The sequence below is a fragment of the Hemitrygon akajei genome, chromosome 6 (assembly GCF_048418815.1).
Source record: "Hemitrygon akajei chromosome 6, sHemAka1.3, whole genome shotgun sequence".
NCBI classification, from domain to species: Eukaryota; Metazoa; Chordata; class Chondrichthyes; order Myliobatiformes; family Dasyatidae; genus Hemitrygon; species Hemitrygon akajei.
In genome coordinates, this window is record NC_133129.1 from 7,711,325 (window position 1) to 7,724,734 (window position 13,410).

At 52.6% G+C, this 13,410-nt stretch overlaps 2 protein-coding genes across 2 annotated transcripts in view; both read right to left on the reverse strand.

The window, feature by feature from the left end:
• Window positions 1-13,410, reverse strand: part of LOC140728837 (receptor-type tyrosine-protein phosphatase kappa-like) — a 740,427-nt gene that overhangs the window by 350,378 nt on the left and 376,639 nt on the right. The gene's annotated exons all lie outside the window — the stretch shown is intronic.
• Window positions 1-13,410, reverse strand: part of LOC140728785 (uncharacterized) — a 219,950-nt gene that overhangs the window by 100,738 nt on the left and 105,802 nt on the right. Inside the window, exon 9 of the mRNA XM_073047742.1 lies at window positions 6,797-6,939. Within this exon, the coding sequence (XP_072903843.1) occupies window positions 6,797-6,939 (143 nt within the window). The remainder of the gene's footprint in view (window positions 1-6,796; window positions 6,940-13,410) is intronic.

The following is a 13,410-nucleotide window of genomic DNA, read 5'->3' on the forward strand; positions in this document are numbered from 1 at the left end:
CCTCTCTACTCTTGAACTCAATCCCCCTGTTAATGAAGCCTAGCATCCCATAGGCCTTCTTAACTACCCTATCAACCTGTGCAGCGACCTTGAGGGATGTATGGATTTGAACCCCAAGGTCCCTTTGTTCATCCACACTCTTAAGTAACTGACCATTAATCCTGTACTGAGTCTTCTGGTTTGTCCTGCCAAAATGCATCACCTCACATTTGTCCAGATTGAACTCCATCTGCCATTTTTCTGCCCAACTCTGCAGCCTGTCTATATCCTCTTGTAACCTTCGACCACCTACAGCTCCATCCACAACTCCTCCAATCTTCGTGTCATCCGCAAACTTACTCACCCATCCTACCACCTCTACATCCAGGTCATTTATAAAAATCACAAGTAGCAGGGGTCCCAGGACAGATCCCTGCGGCACTCCACTGATCACCGACCTCCAGGCAGAATACTTTCCTTCCACAACTACGCTCTGCTTTCTTCCTTTAAGCCAATTTTTTATCCAAACAGCCAAGGTTCCACTTATCCAATGCCTCATGACTTTCTGGATGAGTCTCTCATGAGGGACATTGTCAAATGCTTTGCTAAAGTCCATGTAGACCACATCCACTGCCCTACCCTCATCAATTTCTTTTGTTACCTCTTCAAAAAACTCAATCAGGCTCGTGAGGCACGATCTTCCCTTCACAAAGCCATGTTGACTATCCATGAGTAGACTGTACTTCTCCAAATGCTCATAGATCCTATCCTTAAGAATCCTTTCCAGTAGTTTGCATACCACTGATGTAAGACTCACCGGTCTATAGTTCCCAGGTTTCTCCCTATGACCTTTTTTTAAACAAGGGAACTACATTTGCCATTCTCCAGTCCTCCGGCACTTCCCCTGCTGCCAAAGAGGATTCAAAGATCATAGCTAATGCTCCTGCGATCTCTTCCCTCAATTCCCACAACAACCTGGGGTGTATCATATCCGGCCCTGGGGATTTATCAATCTTAATGTTTTTAAGAAGATCCAGCACTTCTTCCTTAATCTCCACATTGTCTAGCACACAGGCCTGCTCTACTTCAACCTCATCCTGATCAAAATCTTTTTCACTTGTGAATTCTGAAGCAAAGTATTCATTTAGGACCTCCCCAACCTCCTCCACTTCCAGGCTCATGTTGCCCTCTTTATCCTTTAGCGGTCCCACCTTCGTTCTCGTCATCCTCCTATTCTTCACATACGCATAGAACGCTTTGGGGTTCTCCTTAATCCTACATGCCTAGGCCTTTTCATGCCCCCTTCGAGCTCTCCTAAGTCCTTTCTTTAGCTCCTTCCTGGCTACCCTATATTTCTCATGAGCCCCTCCTACTTCAAGCTTCTTATATCTAACATACGCTTCCTTTTTCCTCTTGACGAGTTGCCTCACATGTTTCGTCAACCACGGTTCCCTTTTCCTACCATTTTTTCCTTGCCTCAGTGGGACAAACCTATCCTGAACCCAGCTCAAGTGGTCTCTAAACTTCTCCCACAATACTTCTGTGCCCTAACCCTTTGAACATCTGTTTCCAATTTACTCTCGCTCGTTCCTGCCTCATCCCTTCATTGTTAGCCCTTCCCCAGTTCCCCTGTTTTTATCCTTTTCCATAGCTATGCTGAAGCTAAGGGAGTTGTGGTCACTCTCACCAAAATGCTCCCCCACCATGTGGTCTGTCACCTGACCAGGTTCATTACCCAGAACTAGATCCAGTATAGCCTCTCCTCTCGTCGGCCGGTCCACATACTGTGTCAGGAATCCTTCTTGAACGCACCTGACAAATTCAGTCCCATCTATACCCCTTGCACTCAGGAGGTGCCAGTCAATATGAGGGAAGTTGAAATCACCCATAACTACTACCCTGTATTTCCTGCACCATTCTAAAATCTGCCTGCTTATCCACTCCTCGGTGTCCTGAGGGCTATTTGGGGGCCTATAGACTACTCCCAGCACAGTGATTGATCCCTTCCTATTTCTGACTTCCACCCAGACCGACTCCGTGGACACTCCTTCTGCAGCGTCCTCCCTTTCTATAGCCGTGATACTCTCCTTGACCAGCAATGCCACTCCCCCCCACTTTTTCTACCTCCCATCCTGTTCCTTTTAAAACACCCGAACCCGGGGACCTGCATCATCCAATCCTGCCCTTCCTCCAACCAAGTTTCAGTAACGGCCACAACGTCATAGTTCCACGTGCTGATCCATGCTCTAACTTCATCCTCCTTGTTCCTAATACTCCTAGCATTGAAATAGACACATTTCAACCCCTTTAACTGGCTACAATTATGTTCTGTCCCCTGCCTGTCCTTCCTCATCAACTCAGAACTCTTAGCATCATGCCCTTGTCCTTCTACCTTAATCCCTGCACTCACATTCTGATTCCCACCCCCCTGCCAAACTAGTTTAAACCCACCCCAACAGCTCTATCAAACCTGCCAGCCAGGATCTGAGACATCCCTGACCCCGACACCTGGGAGCAACAAGCCTGGCGATTGTCCACTGGCATCTACAGAATCTCCTGTCTGTTCCTCTAAACTATTGAGTCCCCTATCACTACAGCTCCCCTCAGCTCCCTCTTTCCCTTCAGCACCTCGGACCCACGCTCACTGCCAGTAACCTGGTCTCCACAGCATTCCCCTGGGAGGTCATCTCCACAACGATATCCAAACCGTTATACGTATTATTGCAGGGAATGGCCACAGGGGTGCTCTGCAGTTACTGCCTATTCACATTTCCATTCTTTCTCCTGGCAATCACCCAGCTATCCACCTCCAGCAACTCAGATTCTGGACACAAGAATCTGATTCTGCTCGTTCAGTCTCCATCTTACTATCAGATTCGACCACGTTTGGTGGATGAGGTCCACAGCCTCAGGCCTGAGGAGCAGAGTGACTCGGCCCTCGGACCAGGAGTGGGGCCAATCACGAGTGGGGTGTCTGTAACCAGCACCGAGCTCCTGGGCGAAGGTGGGTGAGAGCGGAAATCGCGCGCACATCACAGAGACCATGAGATGCTATCAGAGCTCAGGAAAACAGCACGGTGGGGGAGGGGACAGTTTCCGCTGCATTCGTCAACGATGCAGACCAAGCCGCAAGCTCACTCAGCACCTGTTGTTGGACCCAGTGAGAGGCTGAGGCGAGCTAGGCCTTGACGCCATTGTACAGGCCATTCAGCCCAACAGCTCCCTGCTAGCCCCTTCTGACCCTTTCCATTACACCACTGAGGCACAGGGAGAGATCAAGAGGGAGTGAAGTGATGTAATGGAGGAGCCGGAGAGAAAGGGGAGTGTGGGAGGGGAAGGGAGAATGTGTCCTGGTGTTGGGGATGGGAGAGAAGATGGTGGCAGGGCCTGGTACTCTGGGGCAGAGAAGGAAGGGCATTGTAGGGAGGGAAGGGAAGAGACCTGGTGGCTCAGGTCCCGGTGCTCTGGGGTAGAGAAGGATGGGGGTTGCTGGGAGGGAAGGGAGGGGAATTGGTGTCTCAGGACTGCAGCGCTGGGATGGAGGGAGCAGGGGCCACAGACATCTCCCCTGGGGCACGCTCTGCATCCCATGTTGTGTAGGGAGTATCTCTCCTACAAAGAACAGATCAGGATGTCAGCAAATTGCAAGTTCTGCAAGCACGATGCAGTGTGTCAGCAGAAGGGGAAGCTCACCCCCTACACAGCACTACCGGAGAAACATCGAGCAGCCACCAGCCAGCGTGGCCAGCCGATACTGGACTGCTCGAACCCCTGTCCCATGGAGATAACATGGGGAAACGGACTCACAGGTCAAAGCCCACCATGGGGTCCAGCTCAGTACCAGGGCCTTCACCTCCCCAATATATGCAGGCTCTTAGACCTCGGCAACCCAGACCCCTCATAGTTCACTCGATAACTTCAGTCCCTTCCCCGTTCTTCCAACACCCCAGTCCCTTCCCCGTTCTTCCAACACCCCAGACCCTCACCGTTCTCTCCATAACCCCAGACCCTCACCGTTCTCTCCATAACCCCAGTCCCTCACCATTCTCTCCATAACCCCAGTCCCCTCACCATTCTCTCCATAACCCCAGACCCCTCACCATTCTCTCCATAACCCCAGTCCCTCACTGTTCTTCTCATAACCCCAGTCCCTCACCGTTCTCTCCATAACCCCAGACCTTTCCCCATTCTCTCCATAACCCAGACCCCTCACCGTTCTCTCCATAACCCCAGTCCCTTCACCGTTCTGTCCATAACCCCAGTCCCTTCACCGTTCTGTCCATAACCCCAGTCCCCTCACCGTTCTCTCCATAACCCCAGTCCCCTCACCATTCTCTCCATAACCCCTGATCCTTCACAGTTCTCTCCATAACCCCAGACCCCTCACCGTTCTCTCCATAACCCCAGTCCCCTCACCATTCTCTCCATAACCCCAGTCCCCTCACCGTTCTCTCCGTATCCCCAGTCCCCTCACCGTTCTCTCCATAACCCCAGTCCCTTCAACATTCTCTCCATAACCCCAGTACCCTCACCATTCTCTCCATAACCCCAGTCCCACCAGCATTCTCTCCATAACCCCAGACCCTCACCGTTCTCTCCATAACCCGTCCCATCACCGTTCTCTCCATAACCCCAGTCCCACCACCATTCTCTCCATAACCCCAGACCCTCACCGTTCTCTCCATAACCCCAGTCCCACGTTCTCTCCATAACCCCAGTCCCACCACCATTCTCTCCATAACCCCAGTCCCTTCACCGTTCTCTCCATAACCCCAGACCCTTCACCGTTCTCTCCATAACCACAGTCCCTTCACCGTTCTCTCCATAACCCCAGTCCCCTCACCGTTCTCTCCATAACCTCAGTCCCTTCACCATTCTCTCCATAACCCCAGTCCCTTCACCGTTCTCTCCATAACCCCAGTCCCTTCACCGTTCTCTCCATAACCCCAGACCCTTCACCATTCTCTCCATAACCCCAGTCCCTTCACCGTTCTCTCCATAACCCCAGTCCCCTCACCGTTCTCTCCATAACCTCAGTCCCTTCACCATTCTCTCCATAACCCCAGTCCCTTCACCGTTCTCTCCATAACCCCAGTCCCTTCACCGTTCTCTCCATAACCCCAGACCCTTCACCATTCTCTCCATAACCCCAGTCCCTTCACCATTCTCTCCATAACCCCAGTCCCTTCACCGTTCTCTCCATAACCCCAGACCCTTCACCATTCTCTCCATAACCCCAGTATCCTCACCGTTCTCTCCATAACCCCAGTCCCTTCACCGTTCTCTCCATAACCCCAGACCCTTCACCGTTCTCTCCATAACTCCAGACCCAGTTCTTACTATCTATTTTCATGTTTTCATCAGTCTGCTGAAATTCGGTTTTATCTTGCTTTTTTTAAATCAATTTCAAGATTCTCCTTTGATGAGTTCTACCGTGCTTCCACCACTTGAGTTACTGCTATTTTGGGCAACTTCGCAAGTCTCTTCCTGTAATTTAACATTATCTTTAATTTCTCTAGACAGCCACAGATTAGTAGTTTTTTCCTCTTGGGTTGAAAGGAATATATAATTTTGCAACATTTGTATTTAAAATGCTAAATGCTATTATTGAACGCTCGAAGTTCCTTCAACTGGGTTGACTGCTGTCCCTTTCAATGTGTTCTCCCAAACTACGGCAATCGAGTCTCCTCTCGTACTTCAACATTTGTCTCTGTTTAGGTTTAAGATACTGACTGTGCATGGAGCTTTCAATAACACATTGCATCACATTGTTCCCTGCCTTGTTCACTCCTGGATGTACAGATCAGTAGATCATTGTGTGTACCACCATTCATCCTCCATCTTTGCTCACGTTTCTCTAGTCTTTGTGGAGCGAAGAATCCCTGACGACCTCATCAGCCCAGTCACACACCTATCGAGTTCCCTGATTTATGCCATGCTAACTATCACCACAACTATTTGAAGACCCATGAAGAACGGCAAACACGATTTTCAGCCCTTTTCTATTTCTTTACTCGACACAAATACAGTCGATTTGAATTCTACATCATGATCTGTCAAGCCAAGATCCTTTCTCACCCTGATTATAATTCCCTCTCACCCTGATTATTATTCCATCTGACCCCGATTATTATTCCGTCTGACCCTCTTTGTTGCCGCTCCTTTCTAAATGCCTTAGATTGCAGCTTTGCGCGCCCTGTAGCCATGTTTCACCAGTAGCAATTATATCGTACTCATTCCCCTATCGTGCAATTAATGAGTTACCTTAAAAGCAAACACAACACATTTAATCTATTATTTTTACATTTTTCTGTTCTTTAATTCCTTCATTTCTGCTTTAATTTCTTTCACCTATTTTTCTAACTTCTCCTTCCCGCTTTGCCTGACGTGTTTCATCCATTGTGGAGCGACTTCAAACCCTCTGCAATTACACCAGCAAACCCTGTAAAGGAACTGATCCTTACACACCCTGTGAAGATACTGATCCCAGTCCTGCTGAAGTGACCCCATTCAAGTCGTCTCTGACTCCTGATGTTCCAATTCTCAGATATCTGAAGCTCTCCCTGCCAAACACCATCCCTCCTGCCACACACTCACTTCATCTCTGCACATTATGGGGCACTAGGAGTTATCATTAACATCTAGATTGGATTCATCATCAGGAGAAGGGGCTGGGGAGTCTGGTGAACGGGCTGAACAGCCTCCAATTCTGAGAATAGTCTGGGCCGCAGTAAAAACGGCTGAATTCGCAGGCTGGGACCTTCAAACACATCCCGTGCCCTGTCCACTAGCCTTGGGATTACACGGAGGAACTTACCCGGCAATAGAGAGCCCAGCTGTAGGATTGTGCTCGTCACCAACAATGTCAGGATGGTGCTGCTGACAGACTCCATGTGAAGAGACCCCAGCACTGAGTCAGTCCGATCACCGTGGCGACACTGAACCTCAAGCGTACCAGCCCTGAGCAGACAGGAAGTGAGAAAGAACAGCCCACCAAGGAAACATTAACTGTTCCAAGACAGTCACACCAGCAGCAATGTCATACCCAGCGATATCATGTGAAGAATGGGGCAGCTCCCAGAGCCGAAGAGACAGGTCCTTTAGCTCGACATCCAGGCTTATGGTCAAATACTCAACTTTACAAATTCTATTTGCCAGCAATTGAAGCAAACACAGAGTTTGTCTTGGTACAGTACTCAGATTGTCATGTTAGTAAGTCTGTCCTCCTCTGCCACCCCTTCAGGCCGTGAGTTCCAGGTTCCACACGGCCTCTGGGTGAGATCTCAGGGAAATAGCAGAGGAGACCTTTCCTCCATTCAATGTTACCATCCCGTTCCAGCTTCTTTCCTCATTCCTTCATCCTTCCAGCTTCAACTTCTCTTTGTGGTGGGGAATTCTGCAAATTTACCACCTTCCTTGGAGAAGCATTCTTCTCTCATCTCAATCCCACATGTCTTTCCCCCTATCCTTACAGTGGGATCCCTGCTCTGAATTCCCCAGCCCACAAGAACATCTTCTTGTATCCAATCTGCCCATTCCTACAGAAGTTTGTAAGTTTCCATGAGATCTTTGCATTCCGATTGGGGAAATTTTATTTCCACACCAGACTTGGAGCCAGTTTGATGAAGGGTCTTGATTCAAAATGTCACCTGTCAAAAGATGCTTGACGAATTCCTCCAGCTCTTTATTCCAGATCTCCAGTCTATTATGTAAATATTTAATTCCCTAATTCCAAATCATGGAGATCAGTCTGATTGACTCTCTAAGACACAATGCCTCTGAGCTAGCTCCTTTAATATTCCGTCAGCTTAGCGTTATTTTACAGTTTGCCCCTCGCCCGTGATCTCACTTGCCCTCCATCCCTTTTTTCCAGTTTCGTCATTGTCTCTATCTTTGTTTCCTGCTCGGAATTCTTGCTCTGTCCCCATCCCGCTGCCATTCCCCTTTACATTTTCCCAACCGGCACCGGGCAATGGCTCTGGTCTTGTCCAGGTACAACTCCTCCTCCTTGTACAAGTCTCACTGTCCCCAGGTACTGGGAAACTCAATCCCTCCCTGCTGTGGCACGGCTGGTCATCCTAATATACAACCTTCTGGGTCCTGCTTTTAGTTTAGCTTCCAACTCCATAAGTTCACGTCTATCTCATCCCATTTTCTACCCGTGCCTTCGTACTCACATAGCCAGCGGCTGATCCGGGCCCCTCTAGACTGTCACATATCCCTGCCCCTGGCTCCTGGAAGGCCATGTATCATTTGCCAATCTGGTGAAGTGCCACAGAAGAACATGCCAACTCTGATTACAATTCAATACCAGAACCCGATCGCTCTACCTGCTTCCCGATTCTTCCTTCAGGAGGAAAGCTGTGATGTGTCCTCCTGAGGTCTGTCCTCCCACCCCAACATGACCCAAAGCGAGGGGAGAGTCACAGGGGCTCCCACACATCCTTTCTACCCCTACTGCCCCTCCTGGTGGTGACCACCGTTGTTCAGAGAGTGCAGTCGCTGCCTCAGTGTGACTGGCTTCCTAGAGGTGCTGCTCACCAGTCCATCATAGATGCTTCGCCATTCCAGCTGCTCAGGGGCAGCAGCTGGACAAACTTCCTGCCAACATGGGGGGCAGGGACGTCCCGGGGTTTACAGGGGCAGCATCCCATGAGGCCCGGCTCCTGTCTGGGGCCGACCCTTCAGTTCCTCTCTTCACAATAAAATACCAAGAATGCAAGGGATCTCATTTTTGTCTGAACGACAATGGGTCAGTGAGAGTGGGACTGTACCACAGTGACCAATGACCCTCATTGACGGACGGTGCCACAAAAACACAGCTTCACTGGGGGACACCTGTGATGGCCACAACACCATACCTGCGAGTTTTACTTCCGTAGTGGGCAAGTTGTTGGAGAAGATCCTGAGAGGCAGGATTTATGAACATTTGGAGAGACATAATCTGATTAGGGATAGTCAGCTTGGCTTTGTCAAGGGCAGGTAGTGCCTTCCGAGCCTGATTGAATTCTTTGAGTATGTAACAAAACACATTGATGAAGGTAGAGCAGTGGATGTAGTGATTATGGATTTCAGTAAGGCATTTGATAAACTTCCCGATGCAAGTCTCCTTCAGAAAGTAATGAGACATGGGATCCAAGGAGACCTTGCTGTGTGGACCCAAAATTGGCTTGTAGATGATGCGTATTCTCATGGAGGTCAGTGCCTCAGGGATCTGTTCTGGGACCTCTCATCTTTGTGATTTTTATTAATGATTTGGATGAGGAAGTAGAAGGGTGGGTTAGTAAGTTTTTTTGATGACACCAAAGTTGGAGGTGTTGTAAATAGTCTGGAGGGTTATCAGGTTACACTTGACATTAATAGGATGCAGAACTGGGCTGAGAAGTGGCAGATGGAGTTGAACCCAGATAAGTGCAAAGTGGCTCATTTTGGTAGGTTAAATTTGAAGACAGAATATAATATTAAATGGTGAATCTCTTGGCATTGTGGAGGATCTGAGAGATCTTGGGGTCCGTGTTGATAGGACACTCAAAACTGCTGCACAGGTTGACAGTGTCGTTAAGAAGGCGTATGGTGTGTTGGACTTTATCAGTTGTGGGATTGAGTTCAAGAGCTGTGAAGTAATGTTACAGCTTAGATTCCGAAGCAGAATTATCACTGGCATGTGTGATGGAGTTTGTTCACTCAAAACCCTTCCATACTGAGTCCCAACCGCAAACACTAACGGTCACTAGGATACAGTCCCAGACATACACTGACCCTCACTGGGGGCATTAGCACACACACTGACCATCAATGGGGTGCAGTCCTACACAAACCCGTCCTCACGGAGGCCCACACACACTAACACCGAATGAGGAACAGTCCGACACACACACACTGACCCTCACTGGGGGGCAATCCCATACGAACACACTGACCCTCACTGGGGGACAGTCCCACACACACACTGACCCTCACTGGGGGCAATCCCATATGAACACACTGACCCTCACTGGGGGACAGTCCCACACACACACTGACCCTCACTGGGGGCAGTCCCACACACACACTGACCCTCACTGGGGGACGGTCCCACACACACACTGACCCTCACTGGGGGACGGTCCCACACACTCACTGACCCTCACTGGGGGACGGTCCCACACACTCACTGACCCTCACTGGGGGACGTCCCACACACACACTGACCCTCACTGGGGGACGGTCCCACACACACACTGACCCTCACTGGGGGACGGTCCCACACACACACACTGACCCTCACTGTGGGACGGTCCCACACACACACTGAGCCTCACTGGGGGACGGTCCCACACACACACACTGACCCTCTCTGGGGGATGGTCCCACACACACACACTGACCCTCACTGGGGGATGGTCCCACACACACACACTGACCCTCACTGGGGGATGGTCCCACACACACACACTGACCCTCACTGGGGGACGGTCCCACACACTCACTGACCCTCACTGGGGGATGGTCCCACACACACACACTGACCCTCACTGGGGGACGGTCCCACACACTCACTGACCCTCACTGGGGGATGGTCCCACACACACACACTGACCCTCACTGGGGGACGGTCCCACACACACACTGACCCTCACTGGGGGACGGTCCCACACACTCACTGACCCTCACTGGGGGACAGTCCCACACACTCACTGACCCTCACTGGGGGACAGTCCCACACACACACAGACCCTCACTGGGGGACAGTCCCACACACTCACTGACCCTCACTGGGGGACAGTCCCACACACACACTGACCCTCATTGACCGACAGTCCCACATACACACACACACTGACCCTCACTGGGAGACGGTCCCACACACACACTGACAATCACTGACCTGGACAGTCCCACACACACACTGGCCCTCACTGTGAGACGGTCCCACACACTCACTGACCCTCACTGTGGTACGGTCCCACACAAACACTGACCCTCACTGGGAGACACTCCCACACACACACTGACCCTCACTGGGGGACGGTCCCACACACTCACTGACCCTCAGTGGGGGACAGTCCCACACACACACACTGACCCTCACTGGGGGACGGTCCCACACACACACACTGACCCTCACTGGGGGACGGTCCCACACACACACACCGACCCTCACTGGGGGACGGTCCCACACACACACACCGACCCTCACTGGGGGACAGTCCCACACACACACACACTGACCCTCATTGACCGACAGTCCCACACACACACTGACCCTCACTGACCGACAGTCCCACACACGTACTGACCCTCACTGGGGGCGGTCCCACACACTCACTGACCCTCATTGACCGACAGTCCCACACACGTACTGACCCTCACTGGGGGACAGTCCCACACACACACACTGACCCTCACTGGGGGACAGTCCCACACACACACTGACCCTCACTGGGGGACGGTCCCACACACTCACTGACCCTCACTGGGGGCAGTCCCACACACACACTGACCCTCACTGGGGGACGGTCCCACACACTCACTGACCCTCACTGGGGGACGGTCCCACACACACACTGACCCTCACTGACCGACAGTCCCACACACGTACTGACCCTCACTGGGGGCAGTCCCACACACACACTGACCCTCACTGGGGGACGGTCCCACACACTCACTGACCCTCACTGGGGGACGGTCCCACACACACACTGACCCTCACTGGGGGATGGTCCCACACACTCACTGACCCTCACTGGGGGACGGTCCCACACACACACACACTGACCCTCACTGGGGGACGGTCCCACACACTCACTGACCCTCACTGGGGGATGGTCCCACACACACACACACTGACCCTCACTGGGGGACGGTCCCACACCCACACACTGACCCTCACTGGGGGACGGTCCCACACACTCACTGACCCTCACTGGGGGGCGGTCCCACACACACACTCTGACCCTCACTGGGGGACGGTCCCACACACTCACTGACCCTCACTGGGGGACGGTCCCACACACACACTGACCCTCACTGGGGGACGGTCCCACACACTCACTGACCCTCACTGGGGGACGGTCCCACACACACACACACTGACCCTCACTGGGGGACGGTCCCACACACACACTGACCCTCACTGGGGGACGGTCCCACACACTCACTGACCCTCACTGGGGGACGGTCCCACACACACACTCACTGACCCTCACTGGGGGGACAGTCCCACACACACACTGACCCTCACTGGGGGGACAGTCCCACACACACACTGACCCTCACTGGGGGACGGTCCCACACACACACACTGACCCTCACTGGGGGACGGTCCCACACACTCACACTGACCCTCTCTGGGGGACGATCCCACACATCACTGACCCTCACTGACGGACGGTCCCACACACACACTGACCCTCACTGGGGGACGGTCCCACACAATCACTGACCCTCACTGGGGGGACAGTCCCACACACACACTGACCCTCACTGGGGGATGGTCCCACACACACACTGACCCTCACTGGGGGACGGTCCCACACACTCACTGACACTCACTGGGGGAGGGTCCCACACACACACACTGACCCTCACTGGGGGACAGTCCCACACACACACTGACCCTCACTGTGGGACGGTCCCACACACACACTGACCCTCATTGACCGACAGACCCAGACACACGTACTGACCCTCACTGGGGGGCGGTCCCACACACACACTGACCCTCACTGGGGGACGGTCCCACACACACACTGACCCTCACTGTGGGACGGTCCCACACACACACTGACCCTCATTGACCGACAGTCCCACACACACACTGACCCTCACTGGGGGACGGTCCCACACACACACACACTGACCCTCACTGGGGGACAGTCCCACACACTCACTGACCCTCACTGGGGGACAGTCCCACACACACACTGACCCTCATTGACCGACAGTCCCACACACACACTGATCCTCACTGGGGGACGGTCCCACACACACACACACTGACCCTCACTGGGGGACAGTCCCACACACTCACTGACCCTCACTGGGGGACGGTCCCACACACTCACTGACCCTCACTGGGGGACGGTCCCACACACACACTGACCCTCATTGACCGACAGTCCCACACACACACTGACCCTCACTGTGGGACGGTCCCACACACACACTGACCCTCATTGACCGACAGTCCCACACACACACTGATCCTCACTGGGGGACGGTCCCACACACACACACACTGACCCTCACTGGGAGACAGTCCCACACACACACACACTGACCCTCACTGGGGGACAGTCCCACACACTCACTGACCCTCACTGGGGGACGGTCCCACACACTCACTGACCCTCACTGGGGGACGGTCACACACACTCACTGACCCTCACTGGGGGACGGTCCCACACACACACTGACCCTCACTGTGGGACGGTCCCACACACACACTGA